Genomic DNA, 24,095 nt, shown 5'->3' with positions numbered 1-24,095 from the left:
ACTTCCCACCAAGAAGAGAGCCTGATGCGGGGCTCTATCCCAGGACACTGGGATCATGACCCGAGCCGAAGGCAGAGGCTTTAACCCTCTGAGCCACCCAGGCGCCCCAAGGTGGGGAGGTATTTAAAAGCTTCTGATCTTATCTCAAGACATGGATACATGCTATCATAGGTCAGGTAGAAACCCCTTGAGTATTTTACCTTTCTTTGATTGACCTGAGATTTTTAAGAGCCCCTTCAATTTTTTGTTTTCTTTTGTTTGTTTGTTTTTAGAAGGATGAGAAGAGTAACAATACAGGTAGGGAGGATTGGAGTATATAGGTGCTTTCAAATACATCTTTCCCCTCCTCTGGGAGGCTCATTAATAATCCTTTATCCAAGCCATCAAATGAGACAATGAAGCAATTACGAGGCACTACACTGGATGTCTTTCACAAGTGGTTTTATTAACACAGGGTCATCTCAGCCAGTGAGAACACATTACACATGATGGAGGTCAGTCAGTTTGGCTCCTTTTGGCTGAGGGCTCTGCCTCACACAGTGGCACGGAGGGAAAGTGTTGAGAGCAGAGGTGCCTCAGTGATGTCACACTCCAAAGGCTAGAGATGTCCAGTGCTCTCCCTAGTTTCTGTTAATTACATGCCATGGATCTACCTTTTATGACTCTATCTAAATCCTTATAAGCTCGTATAAATTAATGGGCTGTGAAACCTTCTGGTTACGATTCAATGTATAAAGTAATGCTTTGTTTTATTCCAAAATTACCTCTTACAGATTTTGAAAGCTGTGTTATTTGTTTGTAAATTTTCCTTCTTACTCCACCTCTCCCAGGCTTTTTACTTTTTGACCCTTTGGCTCTATATAATTGAGCCCCTTCTCCCATTAACCTTTTTTTCATTGTGTTATGTTAGTTAGGTAATGTTCCATGATTAATTGTTTGCGTATAACCCCCAGTGCTCCATGCAATCTGTGCCCTCCTCAATACCCATCACCAGGCTCACCCATCCCCTCTCCCCCCCTCCCCCTTCTAATTTTGTTCTTGTGGCTGACTGAGTGAGAGACCACATTTACCAACTGCATTAAGCCAATCTGTGTGGTTTCTGTGATGAAGCATTTGCTAGCCTGTGAATTACAGCTTATAGATAATATCCTTTTGTGGTGGCTGAATATGGTGTTTGAGTCCAAGAGCTTTGTTGACTATTAGCAGATTAAGATAGATTGGCAGAATGCATGAATAGGTTGTATTTTTTTGTTTGTTTGTAAGGTTCCTTTCTCCCTTGGAAATCTGTCAACATTTATAGCCATCCTTGCTGGTAGGTATCATAATGAGGCTTGTTTGTGAGATTTTGTTGGCAGAACAAGGGATCCAAGAATAAGTAAATCCTGCTGTAAACCAAGGCCACCTGTCCTTAGAAATTTGCTAGGGTAGAAAATACATGAAAGGTATACTGCCCAGTGCTTAGGCAAGCTGGATTTAGCATAGGCCATTCCTATGGTGGTCCCTCACTCCCGGACCACCAGTTATGTGTTGAGAAAACTGGCCAGAATATTCAGGAGCAGGCTGTGAGTGGATTTATGCCTCAACCTCATGGGCTCATAAAGAAAGAAGACACACAGGGGTGCCTGGTGGCTCAGTTGGTTAAGCACCTGCCTTCTGCTCAGGTGATCTCAGGGTCCTGGGATCGAGCACCATGTTGGGCTTCCTGCTTAGCATGGAGTCTGGTTCTCTCTCTCCCTTTCCCTCTCACCCTAATCCCACTCATGTGTGCTCTCTCTCTCTCTCTCAAATAAATAAAATCTTAAAAAAAAAAAAAAAAAGGATGCCCAAAATGATGTACATATCCCTTTGAGAAACAGTGACACTGCCCATTAGCAAACTTGGCCCAAACCCTGTTCTAGAATTGTAGAGGAGCTAGAGAGTAGTGGGCTGGAGGGGCTTTCTTCTAACCCCAGCCAGTCATAATTCCAGTCATAGCATTCCAGTCATAATTCAGCCATTGTACAGCACATTATAATTTGTGACTTCATGTACATTATCTTTTTAAAACCCTCACCCTCTGAGGTATATGAGCATTATCATCATTTTACGGATGAGGAAACTGAAGGTCAAAGCAATTATATGTCTTGCCCATGAATTATGCAGTTTGTAAGTGGTCCGGTGGTCTTCTGTTATATCATGACCACTCAGTATTATAGCGGGGATAGATAGCTTCTGAGCATTTAATTTTATTTTCCTTTCCAATAAGATAACAGTGCAGCTATAGAAGTCATTTTTAATTACTCTAAGAAGAGCTTGGCATTCTAAAAGAGCAATTTGAAGTTCTGAAAATTTTTTTATATTCCCATTATGTATTCCTGGAGGGTATACATAAAAAATATGCAAAATTATTATATAGGTATATAGTTTCTAAAGCCTGATGGTTACCATTTCTAAATCTTGGTATCTTTCAAATTCCATTAACCATTCAAAGACTGCTTTGAGCTTCAGCCATCTGGAGTCAGGCTGCTGGAAACCTTGATAAAGACACTCACCATTTATGTGTAAAATAACTGAGCAAATAAACAAATGTGTCATTCTCATAAACTATGTGGGAGCATTGACTTAGTATGGCTTGAACAACTTCAGATGGAAATACTTTCATTGGAAAGATGGATAATACATTTCGAACATCTTTTACAGTTCACTTTGAAATATTTTTTATTAGTTAATTGCTGCATTTTACCATTTCACATATGTGTTCTGTCACATATATTTGGTTTAATACTTAAAATGCAAAATATAAGTGAAACATGTAAGAAAACAAAAGACTAATTTTTAAGGAAGTATTCAGATTGTAATAATGTATATATTTTTTTTCTTTAAGTGCTTCTATAGGTAATTTTACCAGTTAGAGAGCTAAATTAGAGAAGAATATATTATAAAATATTTAGAGTTTATTTGAAAAGTTCTTGTTTTCCTCTTCTCTTTAGAATTTTCACTGAATCAGACTTGTGTTGTATTTTTTATTAGGTGGTATTATATCAATTTCCAAGACAGTTTTTTAAATTTATGTTGTAAGTTATTTTTAAATCCTATTAGAGTTAATTTTTCAAGAATTTTTTTATCTTAATTGCTTATTTTATAGATGCTTTCTTTTTTTAAATGTTTTCCTGTTGGCCAATTGTGGACATTGTATTTTAGTTTATTGAACCATAGAGCTCTGACATTTACTAATAGGGGTAAAATGGTTTTTCTTTTCTTTCCATTGAAGACCGAAACATTTAGTTATCTTAACTTTTTTTTTTCTGATTCTTCATGTTTTCTTTCTACTAACAAGACTTTAGATTAAAAATAACAGTCATTAAAAAAAAACTGTTTGTGGGGCGCCTGGGTGGCTCAGTGGATTAAGCCGCTGCCTTCGGCTCGGGTCATGATCTCAGGGTCCTGGGATCGAGCCCCACGTCGGGCTCTCTGCTCCACAGGGAGCCTGCTTCCTCCTCTCTCTCTGCCTGCCTCTCTGCCTGCTTGTGATCTCTCTCTCTGTCAAATAAATAAATAAAATCTTAAAAAAATAAAAAAACCCCCAAAAAACCTGTTTGATTAAAAAGTCACCTATCTGTAAAAAATACCAACAGTATTAAAATAGTGTCTTATTTTTTGGAAGGCAAGGAGGGTGCCTTTAACTGAGTAATTCTAGTTTCAGTGTGATGCCTTCAAGAGATTTTCATGAAACTGTCATGAGCTGGAATTCAGGCTTTGGCAGAAGTAAGGGTTTTTCAGTGGTCTCTCATGGGTAGGACCAGAGGCTTCTTCTTGAGTCTGGCTCTGAGATTATGGAGTTAGAATCTGTCATTTTTTGCGAGATTTTAAGCGAGATTCTCTCGCTTATTTTACTGTTATAATGACAATGAAAGTTTTCTTTTTCTTTCTTTTTTTTTTTTTTAGATTTTTATTTATTTGACAGACAGAGATCACAAGTATTCAGAGAGGCAGGCAGAGAGATAGGGGGAAGCGGGCTCCCCAGCAAGCAGAGAGCCCAATGTGGGGCTTGATCCCAGGATCCTGAGATCATGACCTGAGCCGAAGGCAGAGGCTTTAACCCACTGAGCTACCCAGGGGCCCCAAAAGTTTTCTTTTTTAATAAAAGATATAAATACTGTAATTGACAATGCAGATGTAGATTGGGCAGCCTTTGGTAAGCTTTATCTATTTTCTTTTCTTTCTAAGTTTCTAGAATTCTAGTTGCATAGGTTGGAGTTATTGTAAGATGGGCCATGACTCTGTAATTTCTCCTTGTGATATGGTATTACTGTTTAATCCTCTAGTTGTTTTGGGGGGGGGTTGCTATTCAACCATGCTTTTCCTGTTGTAAATTTTCTAAATTGATATATTCAGGGGGGATTTCCCATGAGGATAATGAATCTTAACCTTCAGGGGCCCTCCCTTGAGTGGGGGTCTTCCAAAGCTCTGTACCTAATTTTGTTTTATAATTTTATATTATTTTCTTTCAAGAGGGTCCCTAAGATTGTATAAGCTTTAGGCCCTACCTCATTTGGATTAGCCTCTGGCCAATATGCGAACTCATTGAAACTGGAAGAAAAGCAGTAACAAAGATAGACTTGAACCTTCAGAAACTTAGTCAAGGTATCTGGCAGATGCTGCATTTTCTTTTCTGGTGGATAGTTATGCTAACTAGTAGAACTATGTATCTAAAACCAGAGGCACAACTGGTAATCATGGAAGCTTCATGAGTGGAGTTTTAGAGGCGTCGACTTAGTTCTGTTTTGTAGATAACCAGACTTTTGTGGAGGTTCTCTTAGAAAAACAGGTAATTTTAAACATTGGGATATTTTGGGGGGCATGTAGAATCTCATTCTTTAACCTATATTTTGTATGTTCCCTCACCCATGGCAACAGTATATATCTTCTTCAATTTCTCACCGTTATTCTACTGTTAGCCATACCTGCACCTGTCTTGAGAAAATACTCGTAACTGATGAGAAAGTTGATGTATTATATGTGTAACATGGACTCTTCACATATCCTTGAGTGTGGGAAGATAAAAAAGACCATGCAAGTTGAAACCGTGCAATTCAATCTTAAAACTCAGTGGAAAAATTTGTGACGATTCTGTGACCTTTACCAATGTCTGTCAAAACATTAAAAACTCTCTTCCTGTTGGATATAAATGCAGGAAATGCAAATAATGGTAAAACTCATATTTAGCACACTGTGATTTAGAACTCAAGAAACATTGAGAATTAAAGCATTTCATCTCTTTGTAAAAAACTATCATGAGTCATTTGAATCATACTGCCTTCTCATAATATAGCATGACATGAAGAGAACTTTTTTTCCCTCTTAAATGCTCGTACTCCTTCATCAGTCTGCATCAACCACAACTATTTTATTCCTGTACTCTCGCTATTGTGAACTATCTCCTGTGCTTCTTTTAATGTGAAGTGTTTTTACTGGCTTCACTTCCTCTGGGAAAACTTGATCCTCTTTGTCACAATTGCTTTCCTGATTTATGCTGATAAGTTCACACTCCCTAAGTTCCTCTGGCTTCACATCTAGAGTCTCTCAAGTGTCAACATTGCCACAGTCTTGTGTTTCATCTATACCTTCGTTTATGTTCAATTTGAATGTCCCTTTCAGCATTATCATTTTTCATTTCTTTGCTAGACTTTAATCTTTGATGGCGAGTGCCTGCTTTCGATTATCCATTTTTGTAAAATGTCACCTGGGTTTATTGCTGAGAGCCAAGGAGGCAACATAACTCCATGCTTTGGGTCTGTGCATGAACTGAATAACAGAGGCGCAGTGACCAAGACTGAGGGGCTTTGAAAGAAGTGATGTGATTGGTTACTGATGGTGTTGTCTGTTATTTACTAGTGATTTGTAAGCTCAGGAGCCAACAGCAAAGTTTATACTTTATGCAGTTACTTACAGTCAATATTCTGTGATAACTGAAATTTGAACTGTGCTGTTGGGAAACTGGTGTTATTTAACTAAACCATAGTTACTGAAAATCATGCTATAGGGAACTATGTAGGTTGATGATTCTCTCTCTCTCTCCATATATATATATATATATATATTTGAAATAACTTCTAAACCTAGCTTCTAGCAAGAAGTTTAACAATCACGATTAAAACATTGTTTCATTAATTTAGTTTATTTCTTGGGAGCAGCATTTAATTTTGTAACTATATTTGAATACTCAATCAAAAGAGACAACTATGTGATTTTATGTAGCATTTGAAAAGCAACACAGAACTGAAGTGGATTGTGTGTTTTTTCCCAGTTTTATGTATGGAGAATTGACTGACAAGAAGACCATTGAGAAAGTCAGACAGACTTTTGACAACTACGAGTCAAACTGCTTTGAAGTTCTTCTGTACAAGAAAAACAGTACGTATCTAAATTACCAATAAGAAGGGTCAACTTTGATAAATGTTATGTCTTGGTCAGTGGCGGTTGAGCTATAGTGCAGAGAGAATATCAAACTTTGTCCTTTTCTTGGCAAAGGCAGGGGGTGCTGATAAAATTAGATAGCAGAACTAATAAATGATTCTACCTTTTGAAAAGCAACCTTTTGAGGAATGCCAGGAAAATATGATGCATTTTAAATGTGGTGTGTGTGTGTGGGGGGGGTAGCAAAATGTTCTATAGTTAATGATCATGGTAAAGATGCTATAGTTACATTACAGCAACTACAAATGATAGAGGAATTAATTCCTTTCTTGTGGTTAATGGAAAAGGTGATTGGTATCACTGAGTATGTGTGATTCCCTTTCTACATGTTCATGGCTGATGTGTGTTATTGACTTGACGTCTTTATGAATATGGCCTTTTCCTAGACTGACTCTTTTGTGTGTAAGGCTAACAGAAGTTGTTCCTACTTTTAGAATAGGCCATTCGCCTCTGGTAAATTTGTATTGGTTATAATGAACTGTTCTCTAGGATGGAATTTGTGAATGATTAATTGTCCATTATATATCACATAAGATCTCATGATATAGAATGTCCTTTAGAATTTGGAGGAAAAAAACGAGCCAAACAAAAAACAACTAATATACTCCTCAACAAAGTTTCCTTTCTGATTTGTTTTCTTTGGCTAGTTGGGTCACTGACTTTTGTTTCTTTTTCCCAAGTTGACTTTTTTTTTTAATGAACAGTCACTTCACAAGATGGGTCAATTTATTTCATGTTAATGATAAATGACAGCAAAGCAAATTATCATTTTTTAAAGATTTATTTATTTATTTGAGAGACAGAGAAAAGGAAAGGGAGAGAGAGTGTGTGGAAGGGGCAGAGGGAGAGGAATATCAAGCAGACTCCCCACCAAGCATGGAACCCAATGTGGGGCTCAGTCTCATGACCCTGAGATCATGACCTGAGCTGAATCAAGAGTCAGACACTCAACTGACTGTGCCACCCACGCATCCCAAAGCCAATTACTATCCTCAGTGGACCTGGATAGTTCCTAAATTCTTCCCCAGTTTGGGAAGCATTTTAGCTCCATGTTCATTTAGCTCCCAGTTTAGGAAGCATTTCTCCATGTTCAGAGGTGGCTGGATTTTTTTTTTTTTTAACAGCATAATTCATCCTCTCCATCTTAGTCAAACATTTATTCACTATAAAATATTTAGACTTGAACTTAGATTTCTCTTTTTATTAATAGACCATCAAAGAGATAATCATAACCACAGGCATTGCTTTAAAATTAGTGTACTTGGTAATGGGAATGGTGGTCTCTAATGGTATTACCTATGAAATATCTTACCATTTCATCTTTCATGTTACAATAAAGGCCGAGGAGGTATTTCTCTTTATTCACAGCCAAATGTCTTTTGGCTTGTCACCTAGAGCACAATCCATTCTGAATTATCTGCTCTGGCCTCTATCAGAGAAAAGTCAAGCTTGAGGTGTCCTCTGGGTCTTTTTCACCAGGTACATGGTGGATACATATGGATACATTTGGATAAATCTGTGTTAGAGTCATATGTCAAAACCCTATATCCTTTTCATATAAGTTGTTCTCCTTTGAATGACTTAGATATGTGCTCCAAGTTTAGCAAATAATTTAAGGATATTCCTTATTACTAAAGTCATTTCACTTTGACGCTAGGGAGAATAAACAAATCTTTGCTTGATTTTAAAGCATGAGAACCAAATTCATAGTTTCTGAGTTTCTTTAAAATACCTTTGTTGGGGGGCACTGGGTGGCTCACTTAGTTAAGTGACTGCCTTCCGCTCAGGTCATGATCCCAGTGTCCACATGGGCTCCCTGCTCAGCAAGGAGCCTGCTTCTGTCTCTCCCTCTGCCTGCCACTCCCTCTGCTTGTGTGTTCTCTATCTTGCTCCCTCTGTCAAATAAATAAATAAAACCTTAAAAAAAAACCTTTGTGGAGATTGTTTTCCTTACATCCTTTAAATCATGTTAACAAGAACTTGAATTTTACATTTCCAGAAGTTTCCTTCCAAGGTAGTATTTTGCTTTCTTTTAATGTTTTGAAATTCTCTTATTTGCATTGAGTTTTTTCCATTAATATGAAGGATAGATACCATTTATGTATTTTAGTGGAGTTCTACTACACTTAAAAGAGCTTTAAAAAATCTTGTAAATTGTTACCCAAAGGTTCTTGAATATCAACTAAGAAAAGTATGTTCTTGTAACTTTTTAAAAATGTTAGAAAAATTCACATGTCTATAGGTACATGTTTTGGGAATTCCTGAATGCTAAGTCTTCCTAACACTTCATTAAGTAATTAGGTTAAACAGCATTTTGCAAATGGAGGGATTGAGATATCTGATTTAACATGTGCCATCACTGACATTTCAGTCTGTAGGCTCTATTTTTAAGGTGCATTGCTCTGATTAGCAGGGAACTATTTCTTCTGTTGAGAAGGAAGCAGTAGCTCTGGGCTGATGATTTATGTGGGTCTTTCTGCCTACACAAAGGCACATCTGTGATAGCCAGGGCCACCCAGTTAATCAATGCTGAGGCACTGCCCTGAGTTTTCACCTGCAACTGGCCTCTCTGCCTAATCCTGTCAAGACCTTCCGCTCCCTGGAACCCCCAAACCAGAATATGGCTACTTTACCAGCCACTCAGCAAATACTCTGCCTACTTGGGGAATCTGACCCTGTAAGTCTACTTGAAAAAGATCTGCCTTGACATCTGAAAGCAGTTTTAAAAAAACAGCCCCGACTCTATGCTAAAATTTGAAAAGTTGCTCTTTTCATAGAAGGTGCAAAATGTAACATCCTCTCTTTTCAGTTTTTTAACAGACCTTGTAAAATGACTTTTTAATGCCCTTTTCTCTGTTTATGACCGGGCTGCCTCAAGCTCACTGTGTTGGAATAGCCATAGGCCATGTATCTGCTAGCGTGTGTGCCTGGTAATTTGTAGACCCGCGTATATCCCTCACAGTTCTTGGGTACACTGTGTAGAAGAACAAAGAACAGTCCTCTCTGGGAGGTAGTGTGATGGTTTTATGAGATTGCTGGCTTACCCAGTGATCATTTTGGAAAGGGCCATGTTTTCACAGGCCCCAGGGTTGCAAAGGATCTGGTTGTCAGAACTGAGTATTCTATAAACACTTCCTCTTTCTAATTCTCTGACTTCTTGAACCTGTACTTAAGCCATCTCTTCTTGTCTAGGTTCCCCACTGTGGTGACATTACTTTGTGATTTTTTTTTTTGGCCAAAGGTATGAAGGTTTTTCTTTTTTTTTTTAATGAAGGTTTTTCTAATTTGGTTTTCGTTGCACTGCTAACAGGCTATCAACTCTCCCGTAGAAACTGTTAATAGTTGCATATTTCACCCCCTAAAATCCCAAACCTAACAAAAGCCTTTGTCTTTAAGATAGAAAATTTGGAGAGGCTTTACTGCGCTATGGCTTGGAAAGAATATAATGGAAAATGTGTCTTCTTGATTCTGATGGAACATTCCTTTGGTGTTTTATCGTTTAATGGATAATTACTCCTTTGAAGGCATTTCTTGTGTCTTTAAATATTTATTGTTTGAAATAATGCCAATTCCTGGTTTGTCCAAATCCAAAGCCTTAAGTGCTCTGAACTCTCTGTTTTCTGGAGTCTGCAGGAACCATTGTTTAAAGAACATAGTGACAGTGCAGAGGATCATAGGGGAAGGGGGGGAAAACTGAATGGGAGGTCATCAGACAGGGAGAAAGACCATGAGGGACTCTTGACTATGGGAAGCAAACTGGGGGTTGCTGGAGGGGAAGTGGGCAGGGAGAGGAGTAATTGGGTAATGGCTATTAAGGAGGGCACGTGATTTGATGAGCATTGGGTGTTATATGCAACTGATATATTATTAAAAAATGAAGACTATTTGAAGAAAGGCAAAAAAAAAAAAAAAGAACATGGCAACAGAGTCAAGCCTTGTTGTTTGAGTGAAGGAGATAGGAAGTGGCGGCTCATGAAGACACCTTAGATCTCAAGGGCTAGGGGCACGTCTGTTTCCCCCCCTTTAAGGTTGCCTTAAAAGTTTCAGGTAGAGCTCTGTGTACAGCGGACACCAAGTGTTCCTGACATCTTCTCTCCCTGATGTGGGGGTGCTGTCAAAGGCATAGAACCATCTTAGAACTCTGACGAGAGAGCCTTGAGGTAGGAATAGCACTTCAAAGGCTCCTCCAAGACGAATGCTTATCAGAGCATCAGGGGTTGCTGTTGAAGTCAGTCGGAAACACGCCTCAAAGGGACCGGAAGAGAGCAGCATGTAGGAGTGGTCACACATGATGAAACTACGAAAAGGAAGTTGGAAAGAGCTGCGGAAGTGTAGGGGCACAGACCTAAAGGTCATGCTGGTGTTACTTAAGTTGTGACCCTGCCCTTGTGCTCCTGCATGGTGAAAATGTCACTCTCAGCTTTACTTTCACGTTTTGATATTTTGGGTTGAAATATATTTAGTAGTATTTGAGCAACTAGTAATTGACACAAAGTTAAGATTTTCTGTTTTTTTTTTTTTTTAATTCTGAAAACAGTTAAAATACTGTTGTTTTGATGCGTGTTCCTGGCATAGCAGTTGGCCGCTAAAGAAAGAGGGGAGGCAGGAGACCAAATCATTGCTGTGGCTGTGTCACACTCTATTGTCCTTTCTGTCTCTTACAGGAACCCCTGTTTGGTTTTATATGCAAATTGCACCAATAAGAAATGAACATGAAAAGGTGGTCTTGTTCTTATGTACTTTTAAGGATATTACGTTGTTCAAACAACCAATAGAGGATGATTCAACAAAAGGTAATTTGCTTTTTCTTTAACTTAACTTTCCTTTCCTTTCCTTTGCTCTTTTCTCTTCTTCTTTCTTTCTTTCTGAGAGAGAGTAGGGGAGAGGCAGAGAGAGAGAGAGGGAGAGAGAGAGAATCCTAAGCAGTCTCCATGCCCACAGTGGAGCTGATGTGGGACTTGATCTCATGACCCTGACATCATGACCTGAGCTAAAATCAAGAGTTGGTTGCTTTAATTGAGCCACCCAGGAGCCCCAACAAAAGGTAATTTTCAGACGAATGGCCGCACTTAAGAATTAGGTTGTCTATTAAATATATTATTATTTAAAAATACATAAAAAAGCATAGGTTGAACTGGAAAACAAAATTTTACTGTGTGGTACTTCTTTTGCTTTATATTCATGCCAGTAATTATCCAGAATTAGTTTTATTCAGTCATATCATTTGAATGGAAATAGCATGGCAATAAATGGGAGTTTCGACAACTTCTACCAGGATGAGCTTTGGGAACACAAAATATAACAACCTGTGAGGGGTTTGGGTGAAGTCCTTTTAATAGCACAATTGATCCGTTGATTGAATTTTGTTGAGTTGATTAAAGATTGATGACTTGACTTTTTTCAGATTACTTTTCACCCTTTACTTATTCAGCTGTCGTATTTTCTCTTGGGTAGATGCTGTTATAGTATGTGAAGAATAATTTTCTTATCAAGAGAGTGGCTGGCAAAATGCCAACATCCGGAATGCAGTCTTACTGACTTTAATATTCAGCAGGAGAGTTAGAGGAAGCAGTAGTCATTGGCACATGCTTTTATCGCCTTTTCTATGTAACCAACTCTCATTTTATTCTCTCCAATTGTGTTTAAATTAAAAACTGGTATCTGATAAATGAAGAATTTCAAATACTTTTAGAAATTTTTATGACATGTTTTTAATAATCTCAGGAGACTAAAAATGAAATCTTCCTCTTTGCATTTGGCATTGCCTTTTCTTACCTCTTTAAAAAAAACTGGCACAAAAGTTTAACCTTTTCTAACTGAAATCGTAATTGTAGACAAATTTTATAGGCTTATTCCTTACGTATGAATTCACATGTATTATACTTGGTCAGTTTTTGGTCAGTTTTTGATCAACATCAAGTTGTAAGAGGGAAATTTTATACTGTATAAACTGTTTAAAGTATAACATGGAACAATTTGTGAATGTTTCTGAAAATGTGTACATTAAGTCATCTCCTGGAAGATTGAATATTTACTTTTGGGCTCATTCTACCTGTTCTTCTACCTTAACTCATAGACCCAGTGTCTAGAAGGTTTAGGATGAATTGAAATACTGTTTTAAAAAATAGCATAGTCTTCTAATAGTACTTAGGTTTAATGCTTGTTTGTTTTAAAATTCAAGGTGCTCCATACAGTAGCAGCAGAATTTGTGTTCTCAAGCTTATATGGAACATTCACTAGATAGATCATATTTTGGCCATAAAACGCACCTGACCAATTTAAAAGAATAGAAATCTTAAAAGGCATTGTAGTTAGACCACAATGGAATTAAACCAGAAAATAGTAACAGAAAGAGAACTAAGAAGTCTCCAAATATTTAGAAATTAACCAATTTCTAAATAACCCAGGGTTCAAAGAAGAAGCCTTAAGATAAATTGGGAAACTATTTTGACTAACTGAAAATGAAAATACAAGTAATCAAATATATGGGATATAACAAAAGTAGTGGTTAGATCAAAATGTATGTAACGTTAAATGCATTTATGAGAAAAGAAGAAAGATACAAATTTAAAAACCTAAGCGTCCACCTTAGGGGGACAAAGAAGAGCAATTTAAGTGAAAGCAAGCTGAAGACAAGAAATAAGAAACCTTAGAGGAGAAATCAATGAACTAGAAAATAGGAAAACATTAGAGAAAATCATTACAGCTCAAAGCTGGTTCTTTAAAAAGATCATCAAAGTTAATAAACCTGTAGCCAGGCTAACTGAGATCAAAGGGAGAAGGCACGGATTAACAATATCAGAAGCTAAAGAAGGACCATCACAATTCATCCCAAGGACACTAAAGCATTATAGAGAAATATTTTGATCAACTCTGTAGCCACTGAATTGATAACTTAGGGGAAATGGACCATTTCTTTGAAAAACAAACTGCCAGAACTCTCACTAGGAGAAATAGATAACCTAAATCATCCTGTATCTATTAAAAATAATCAATAATTAATAAACTTCCAAAATAAAGAAACATCAGGGGATATTTTTGTCTTTCATTTTTGGCAAATCTACAGCCTTTTCCAAAAAATAGAAGCAGAGAGCTCTCTCCTCACTCATTCTATGAGACCTCATACCAAAACCAGAGAAAGACATTGCTAGAAAAAACATTATAGATCAAAATTTCTCATAAATATTCATTTAAAGATATTCAACAAAAATTGAACCCACATGACAACCAAGTGGGATCTATTCCATACATACAAAGATAGTTTAACATGAAAAAATTTAAACACTGTAATCTACCATTTCAACAGGCTAAAAAAAGAAAGATTTTATCATCATACCATTTGACATAGAGCAAGCATTGACAAAATCCAACACCCATTCATGGTAAAAACTCTTAGCAAAGTATGAATGGCAATCTCAACTTCATAAGGAACATCTATGATAAACCTACAGTTAACAGCTGACTATCTTAAAGTAATATGTTTTTCAATAAAACATAAATGTTACATGATTTGTGACCTAACATATTCTTCAGATGAATTTCTCTTGCTTTCACACTGAATGACAGTAATACTGAATAAAAAGCTTTCATGTTACAGTCTTTTCCCTTTAATAATATTTATATTTATGTTTACATTTGAGTATTATTTTCTCTCTCTTTAAGTGTTTTCTTGACACTGCTGAAGTTAGGGGGAGTACTGTACATTCTCAGTTTTGATATGCTGAACATTGATGGTGTCAGTATATGTCGTCTATTTATGGAAACTGAAAGTTGGCAGCATTTTATAGTGAGATTGGGGAAAAGGTGCTAATATTGAGTTGACTTTGATTTCTCAAGTTAATGCCCTTCCATTTATCTGCCTACACCTCCATCTTTGTATCCTTACATCAGAATCTCAGGGTTCTTCATCAGGAAGATCTCTTAAATGCATGTCTTGTTCTTAGGGAAAAAAAATGGCTTTTGAATAAACTCCAAACAACTCAGACCATTTCATTTTGAATGATATGCTTGATAGACATGTAGATCAGAATTTGCAGGGAAAATCAGACCCCATTGTGAAAAGCATTAGAGAAGACTATCTCTTTTCAGTGCCGGAATTGGTAGAGGAAGAGCTTATTTTATTTTAAGATTTTATTTATTTATTTGAGAGAGAGAGAGAGAGAGAGAGAACGAGAGGGAGAAGGTCAGAGGGAGAAGCAGACTCCCTGCTGAGCAGGGAACCTGATGTGGGACTTGATCCCAGGACTCCAGGATCATGACCTGAGCCGAAGGCAGTCGCTTAACCAACTGGTCCACCCAGGCACCTGAGGAAGAGCTTATTTTAAATAAGCTTTTATTTTGAGACTTTTCCACATCTTTCAATATATAACAGATTGCTGAAAAAGTATTGTGTAATATAACTATGAATGCTGTATATGAGCTGCTTTCTATTATTCATATGAGCTGTAAAATTAATATGAAAAATTCAATAGAAATAAAATATGACATTAAGTCATATTTCTGTCCTACTATCTCTATGAAGGTAGAAGTATAGGAAAGTATGTTTGGAAATCTTGGCAGAAAAAATGTGTCTCTCTAATTCTTAGGTGGAGTTAAGGAGACCGTGGAACTTTTGAGAAAGAGCAGATGGGATTTCATGGTAACACCATAGTGTCAAAATGATTTGGGTCTGGAGCATTGAATTGGGAGATGATAGATTTGCTTTTAATTTAACTTTGTGTACCAGAGTTACTTAACATGAGCCTACTTATGAGTCTTGTAGGAAAATGCTGTTCCCCTTGTTTATCTATTTTACTGATTTTTTTTTCCTCAACCAAAAATGCTGATTAGACCTACAGAATGGTGCAGGCACCTTTGTAGGTCCTGGAGATACACAGTTCCTTCCCATTCTAATGTTGGAGGTGGAGGCAAATAAGTAAATATATATTGGAAGTTTTCTTCTGATTGCTCTTATCTTCTAAGTAATATAAAAAACATGGTTATCAGGCGCCTGGGTGGCTGAGTCGGTTAAGCATCTGCCTTCATCTCGTGTCATGATCCCAGGGTCCTGGGATCGAGTCCCACAACCTGCCTCTGCCCCTCTCTCTATCTCTCTTGAAGAAATAAATAAAAATTTTAAAACAAACAAACAAAAATAAACATGGTTATCACCTGAGAGGAAGGATGGTGAAGAAGTATTGAAGGCGTGATGAGAGAGAAGTAGGTATGAAATGGGAATCTAAGAGGGTGGAGATGTGAGTGGGAAAAGGGAATTTGGAGCTTTGCTGAGCACTAAGTTCTGCTTGGGCTAGTGATCGTGAGTTCCATTAGCATCTGTGAGCACAATTATGTGTTTTGCTCCGACCATGTTTAGTCAAAAGTGTATAGATGAAGAGGTAATGAAGAGTTGGATTTAACCAGAGTTGGGATTTGATAAGGTGAGTGAATTAAAAAGAACCAGGGCAAAGGATCAGGGAACTGAGGCTATTGCAAGGGAGGAGATACGAGGTGTTTGCAAAATTTTGAAGAAATGCTTAGGTAATTGAGTTCTACCTAGGACATAGGAAATAATATTTTAAGATACAGAATAGACAAGTGAATCCATTAGCAGGCTAGAACAGAACTTTTAATCCCAGAGCAAGGGTATTTTTACCATCCCTTTCTTCCCTCTCCCCCTTCCTCTACCCCTCCCCTTCCTCCTCCTCCTTTTTCAGAGTTAGAAGACAATTTAATAAATTTGATGAAGGGCATATGCAAATATATCTACACAAATATCATGCTTAATGGTTGAAACATCGAAAGGTTTCCCCTTGAGATTATTAACAAGTAAGCAGTGCTCCCACAGCCACTGCTATTCAGCGCTTTACATTTGACCTTCTTAACGTGAAAGGGGGCCGGTTATTAGAGGAAGGGCCCAAGTCCTTTGAGGATTTGCCACGGTTGGAACTGATCAATTTCCTACTTGATTTGGTATTTTAACCAAGAAACTGAGATACATGGTTAAAAGACTTGAGTAAACTGGCTAATTCTGAATTTTATTTCTAAATTGCACCTGGGTTAGTAGCTATAACATTATGGCAGCCAACCAATCTGAGTGTGCCTCTTCCTCATAATGAATCTTATGGTACCAAAACTTCATTCTACATTGATTTTTTTTTCCCTTAAAAAGAATGGCACTGAGTGATGTCAGTGATACCTCTGATTTATACCATGATGGATGGTAGTAAAAACCATGGAGAGGGAAGGAATCCAGTTTTGATGGAGTAGTTTCTGTATGTGAGGAACTTTACATTCTTTGTTGCTCTTCCCTATAATTCTGAAAATTAGCATCATTATATCCATTTTACGGTTGAAGATCCTGACATACAAAGTGTGACTGATTGCCAATCCATGTTCTCTCTACTGCACCATGCTGTCTCATCCTTTCCAGTGGAGACTTATTATTGTGGTTTGGCCACCCTAACACCCTGCTCTCCTTTTTTCCTACAGCAATTAAGCACAAGTTGAGAACACTGATTCTGACAGAATTGAACTGCTTTGAACCAAGAAATTTACTGATAATAATTTAAGGGGGCAAAGAATTTTTGTTATCTTTTGTTCCTGGTACTGAAGTCTTGGAACTCTTGCTCAGATAATTAGTCAATGGTACCTGATTCATCATTCGTGATAATACAGAGGGGAAAAATGACAGCCAAGAAATCCATTCTGTTGATTATCCATATGTGTTCTAAAAGAGAGGGCCAAAATCTCTGCCCATTTATCCTGTACAGATATTTTCAAACAGATTCCAAAACTGCCAAGACACTCACAGTGTGAAATATCCTGTGCCAAATAGTTATGTCATCTTCATGCCAATAATTGAGACAAAAAATTCTTATAGAATGAAGCTAACAGCAAAAATAGCAACCTTCCCCTGTGGGAAGCCAATGGTTTTCTTTAGAGAGGAAACAGCAGATGAAAAATGAGTAATTATGCCATGTAGTCTCTTTGGCCAAGAGTATAATTGTTTACCTAAGCTTTTCTCGTATAGATTAGAATCTTGTGTTGCAGTCTAATAGATTGATTTAACTGCCTCTGTGACTTCCTCTTATTTTTAAGATTAGGCAGTGCATGACAGAGAGGTTAATTGCAACCCAATAGAGCTAAACTAATGTTTTATTAAGAAGGAGTTGGCATCCTGAGCTTTTAGGAGAACAAATGTTCTCATAATTCCATGAACAACTCATAGAGCAAGTATTAGGCTCTTCATATTCAGCTGTCTGTTCACATTACCCCGTATCGACCACATCTAAGTAACATCAGCGAACTGTGCTGAATAATCAGTTACACCAGTGAGGTCTCTGTAAAGGTGAGATCGGTAAATGTATCGCTGGGAAAAGTTAGAACTGCTGATGCGTCTTTTCTTCTCTGACCTAGACAGCATGGCTGCTGAACTTCTTCAAAGTCTGACTGTATAGTGGGGGTTGATGACGGACCAACTGAACTAATTTAGTTAATAATGTAGGCCATTCCAGATGTGTCCAAGGACACAAGGGGATAGGCATAAGGAGATTCACTGGTGGTGGTGGTAGGGATAGTGAAAAATCTAGAAACTACTTGAATGTCCATGAATAGAACATATGCACGATCAGAAAAGAGCAAATGTCTAATACTTTGAGATGATAAAGGTGCAGGCAAGAATCAGTACTGTAGAGGTGGGTCTAGAGATGGAGGGACAGGAGGGAAGTTGAGGGCTGTCGATCATGTTTCTTATGGGTTCTCTTTATTCAATAGCATTTGACAAGGTACTCTGCTGAGAGTGAGGAGAGAGGGGTGCTCTAGGGGTCTTGAAAAAAGATGCTAACTGTTTAGAACTGAGGACTGTAAGAAAGTTCGAATCCTAGCCACGATCCTAGGAAATGAGAGAACGCATGCCATTTGATGATTTGTATTCTTCCGTGTGTCAATGAATTTATTCCTTCAATATCTTTTAATTTTTTTTGAAAGTATTTTCTGAATAAACCTTATTGTACTCTGGGAATAAAAATGGGCTTCTTACTAAATCTGACACTCGGATGTACTAAGATGTGTAACATCACTTGTCTTAGAAAAAGGAAGCTTCAATAAGTATAACATTGCCTTGTAAGTTTCTAGAAATATTCAGTGCAGTTATAATACCCAGTCGAAGTAAGAAAGAGAAATGATCACAGGAAATATTTCAATTGCCAACATTGTTACGGTCATTTGAAGGCACTCTTACTTACCACTTTTACCCAACAAAGTAAAACCAAACCAAACCCAATGATGATAAAACAAAATGGAGCTTATTTTAGATCTGATTTTTAAAGTTACAAATAAGCCTTAATCTGTTAATTAATGGCCTGTTTTAGGCCAGGCCCTGATCAATGTGCTGAATACGGAGAGAAGAACAATAGTGAGAATGGATGACACGTTAACAGCTGCGTTAGTGTTGCTCGTGCCATGTGAGGTATGTAGCTTATGGTGTGCAAGCACAGAGGAGGGCACCTCTCTTATGAGTGGATCAAAGAAGCTTCTAGAAGGAGATAATGCTTTAACTGAGTCTGGAGGTGCCAGTAAAGTGTTGGCTAGACAGGTGGGGTCAGGGGAAGCATTTCAGGCAGGAAAGTGATATAGAGCATGAAGCCTGGAAGTACTGAATTCATGGGATGTACAGAGAATTCCTAGCAGATTTAGTTTTAGCTTTGAATTTATTCTTTTTTAAATTTGCTACTGATTTTCATAGGGTTGGAATACAGAGTATTTATGAAGACATAGAAGGAGATGAATGCAGAGCAGATCTTTGGGATCAGAAACTAAACGACCCGTATACCAAGGATATGCAATGTTATCCTGAAGGCCTCCAGGGATTTCTTAGAGAGTTTGAAATAGGGGAAGGGCATGGACCACGTGTGTGCTTTAGAAAGCACTTTGGCAGCAATGTAGAGAGATGCGTGGGGAGTATATGGTCAGAGCGCAGATAGAGAGTATAGACTTTGAAGATGCTGCCTCCTAACTTAAATGGAAGATGATATGCTCCTTGACATATAGGGATAGAGAGAGGAAATTCAGCTTGAGGATTTATTAAAAAGTTATAGTCTGTAAGGCTTAGAGATGACTGGATATGTGGATGTGGAGATAATAGTGAAGGAGGATGGTGAATTTCAAGTTTCTGATTTGGGCAACAGAAATATTGTGGGTGCATTCACCAAGTTCAGGAATACATGAAAGATGCAGAGTTGGAAATGGAGGGAGATGATGAGATCAATTTTGGGCATGTTGAGTGTGAGATGCCTATAGAATATCTTAGTAAGAGGTGGCTAATGGCTGGTTAGATACTAGATATGTCTGTGCTCAGAAGAAAAGTCTAGATTGGTGATACAGATTGCATATTGGTCTTTTAAATGATGTTAAGTTCTCGGAGAGTTAGTGGCATATCTGGTGGGTTGTTTGTTTGTTTGTTTGTTTTGTTTTTTGTGTGTTTTTTTTTTAAGCACATTACACGGGGTTAGTCTTAGGGTTACATTCCCAAAGCCTAACATTTTTTTTTTTTCTTCTGGTCACTAGTATAAAGTCCATTAATGAAGAATTAAGGACCTTCTATCAACTGATGTCAGCTTACTTATTTTCTTTTTTTTTTTAAAAGATTTTATTTATTTATTTGACAGATAGAGATCACAAGTAGGCAGAGAGGCAGGCAGAGAGAGAGGAGGAAGCAGGCTCCCTGCCAAGCAGAGAGCCCGATGCGGGGCTCGATCCCAGGACCCTGGGATCATGACCTGAGCGAAAGGCAGAGGCTTTAACCCACTGAGCCACCCAGGCTCCCCAGCTTACTTATTTTCTAATCTACTTGTTGGATAACCACAGACAGAGCTGAACTGGTGGGGAAACACAAAGCTCAACTGAAGTCAGAATTAGCCTGAAGAATGTTATTAAAGTATGATGTCTTTTACCTAGTATAGTTTGAAAGACATTTGACAGGTGTCTGCCCAGGATTTCTTCCTTCATCTTTTGTCACATTGTCTGAAATTTCATCATTGCCTTTACAGTCATTCCTTGGGACCATCAGGAGTTTTCCTTGTTAAGGAATTGTTTGACAGATAACCTAGTTAGGGACAATAGCATAGAAATTACCAAATGGTCTTAATGGAATCTTGAATAAGTTAGAGTCTTTAGGATATCTAGAGAAAGGATAATTGAGATAGGACCGGAGTATGGTTAGTTTTGCTATACTTATTCATATCTCCTTGACAGTTCCTTGAAATTAATTATTTTAGTAATGGAAATTTGAGGCCTCAGAAGAAATTTCTTTCTCATTAAATTCGCATCCCTTTCTCCCAGAAGTTAAAATTACTACTCTTTCAGAAAACAATATTAGGGATTCTTGATATTTAAGGAATGATCTCTAGATTATCACTGTACTTGTTAAGAGAGAAATAACATTTGTCTATGTAACAAGAAAGATGGAAGTGTGATATGAACCATAATAGGTGAGATTTGCCAAAATTGGGCTTCATTTTCTTATGCATATCTATCTCCACACAATGCACAATAGAACTGTTTTCATTAGGCTGTTTTACTAAATGCCCCCTACCCCCAGCTTTCAGGGGCTTAACACAACAGAAGCATGTTTCTTGCTCATATTGCAGTCCAAGGCAGGTGATCCTTGGCATATGACAATCTCCCATGCACTGATTCAGTGCTTTACCTTTTCCTGGGGCCTTGTCACTTGCGTCCAGCAGGTAGAAAGAGGAAGAAAGTGTTGAGAAGTCTTACTTGCTTCTTATGTTGCAGCATGTGCATGAGTAGGAGTGACCCACATCGCTTCTGCTCTTATTCCATTGATGAGAACTAGGGACATGGACATAGCTAGATGAAAGGAATGCTGGGAAGGGTCTTCCTGACTGGGCAGCTGCGTTCTGGTAACAAGTCTATATAATGTAAGGGGGAGCACAGAATTTTGTGGGCAGCTGTACCTTGGCTACTGAGATGATGTAATAGATATGAGCAAAATACAAAGGTCATATATAGAAATTGCTCATTACTTTATAGCTGCACCTGAAATGTGATGATGTCTATGCAGAAATAACATGCTTTAGATTGATACTTCTATTAGTTCTGGATGTTATGCGATTTCTGAGATCCTTTGAATATTAGCAAGAATGTTGGGTTCCATATTCATTATATGTGAAAAAGTGAGACTTTCTCTCTTTTCTTTTAAGGTTGGACAAAATTTGCCCGATTGACGCGGGCTTTGACAAATAGCCGAAGTGTTTTGCAGCAGCTCACGCCAATGAATAAAACAGAGGTGGTCCACAAACATTCAAGATTAGCTGAAGTAAGTGGGAGACTAGCTTTCCTTCCCAAGATGGTGGGTATGGTACCTTCCCCCCACAAATGATTCAATATAGATATATCTGGTTATGATTTTACAAGTACTTATCTTCTCATTATCTTTCCCCTATGGAATTACAGACATTTGAAATATATCTTTTTTTTCCTCTTATTTTTGAAATGGGAAACTAGTTCATGACATCCCAAGTGGTATTTGTAGAGGGTGAGGTCTTCTTTGACTAAATGAGATAGGAAGTTCACTCATCTCATCTGTTTATGCATGGAGCACACACTCTTTGAGAGTTTTCTCTGTGCCTGGTACTCTATAAAGGATGTGAAGACAAATAAGCAATGGGCTCTACCATCAAGGAATGAAAGGTCAAGCAGAAGAAACCGATAAGGGATGCGATAAACAGAATGTTAGGGTGCAGGGGGGAACACACACAAGAGCATTTACTTAGATTTGGGGCTCTAGGGAGGCTTACCTGAGTGAGATGACACCTGGGCTGAGTGAGTCTTAAAGGAAAAATATGAGACATGGGTAAAGAAGGGCATCAGGTCATTCCTACCAGGGAGACCAGCATGTGCAAAGGCTCAGAGATGAGAAAGTCTGATGGCTTTGAGTATGAGTTCAGTGTGGCTGAAGTCAGGTGAAGGAGATTTTAGTGATATAGAGTGAAACAGTGGTAGTTGATGTCTCATGTCCTAGGGAAATGATATGAACACATTTGTGCTACAGAGAAACCTCTCACAGGGAGATTGGTCTCTATGGTTTCCTTTGCAATGCCATGTTTTTCTTGTATTAATTTAAAAACATGATTCTAAGAAGGGGGTCTATAGATTTCACCAGATTACCAAAAGGGATCTGTGGTACAAAAATGATTAAAAACGTAGTGGCTGTGTGTTGAATGGGTAGATAGAGAAACTAGCTAAGAGGACTTAAGTAGTAAATCAGCTAGCCTGACCATGGCTTTCAGCAAGGAACCCAAAAATGGAAGTGGGCAGATAGCAAACACTCCAAGATTAGAGTCCACACATTTGTTGATAGATAAGAATTGAATATGAAAAAGAGGGTGAGTCCAAGACAACTGGGTAGATAGTACTGTTGGCTAATAAATTGGCAAATAGAAGAGGAGGAGGGGAAGGTTTAGGGACAATGGTAATGAGCTCAGTTTTGGGCATATTAAGTTTGAAGTGCCTGATAGGAAATCTGAGCAAAGATGCTGCAAAGGCAGAGGAATTTCTGGGTCTGGCTCTAGAGGGATTTCTAGGTCGGAATTGCAGGCCTTGGTGCCATAGGACTAGATGAAGTTTCTCAAAGAAAGTGTATTGAAACCAGAGAGAAAAGGAATTGAGGACAGAACTCCAGGGCAGCTAGAAGCTTTGCTGTTCACATGTCTTCTGTAATCATCCCTTGTCCTCCTCACGTGAATGACGCCCAAAGCTAACTAAACTACAAAAACTTGGCTGAGCACTTAGTGGGTGCTCACAGAATGTTCTGAGGTAGCTTACCGAAGAAGAGAAAGATGAAATTCAATATTTATGTTCCTCAGTTTGCTCTGCTGGAGAAAAGCGAGTTGGAGAGCTCCAGAGTAACTTCCTGAACTAGTGGCAGATATTAAATATGGTTTGGAGAGGGTTAGGAAGTAAAGTATGTTCCTTGAATTTGGAGGGCTCTGGCGTTTTTCTTGGACCATCGCTAATGGGGCACTTAGAAGGCTTCCTGCTCTGAATAGCACTGTTAGCTTGAGGAGAGATGAATACTTGGATGTGCAAACATGTTTTTAAAAGTCCTGGTAAGATATTAACTACTAATAATAATCACAATATTTTAAAAGACAATATACAATCAGGATAAGATTTAAAAGCAGGCTATTAGATACAACTTCCTTTGTCAATAGTGCTTGTTATAAAGTACTACTTGGTTTTAAAGCTTTCTTTTCTGCCTTGAGTTGTCCCTTTTTTTCTACAAGTCCCACAAGTGGAGGGGCTTATTTTTGTGCTGTCTATTATAGTCATGATTACTTCTGGGTCTTAACAATACCTTACTCAGAGTTATTTCTTTTCTGTTGTACAACTGGGCAAGAACAAGAGGAAGGAAAAGAGGAAAACTTTTTAACTTAGTGCCCTGAAACACTCATTGGTTTTTTTTTTTTTTTCTTCTGCATCAAGTGGGAGGTTTCCTTCCCCTCAACAGATTTTTTTATTTTTATTTTTGAGGAAATTTCACTGCTGTATCTTCCCGTCTGATTTTGTTTTATTTTTGCATCATCTTTGGATTATTGATAGTTTCTTTATTGGTCATCCCTAATCACAAAACTGACTCAGAC

General features: G+C 38.0%; 1 protein-coding gene across 1 annotated transcript in view; it reads left to right on the top strand.

The window, feature by feature from the left end:
• KCNH5 (potassium voltage-gated channel subfamily H member 5) overlaps positions 1–24,095 on the top strand; it is a 321,694-nt gene that overhangs the window by 42,073 nt on the left and 255,526 nt on the right. The window contains exons 3-5 of the mRNA XM_046010148.1: positions 6,287–6,393; positions 11,121–11,249; positions 21,654–21,769. Coding sequence (XP_045866104.1) covers positions 6,287–6,393; positions 11,121–11,249; positions 21,654–21,769 — 352 coding nt within the window. The remainder of the gene's footprint in view (positions 1–6,286; positions 6,394–11,120; positions 11,250–21,653; positions 21,770–24,095) is intronic.

Source organism: Meles meles, chromosome 6 (assembly GCF_922984935.1).
Source record: "Meles meles chromosome 6, mMelMel3.1 paternal haplotype, whole genome shotgun sequence".
NCBI lineage: Eukaryota > Metazoa > Chordata > Mammalia > Carnivora > Mustelidae > Meles > Meles meles.
Note: the sequence above shows the minus strand (reverse complement) of the source record. Positions and strands in the feature narration are given on the sequence as shown.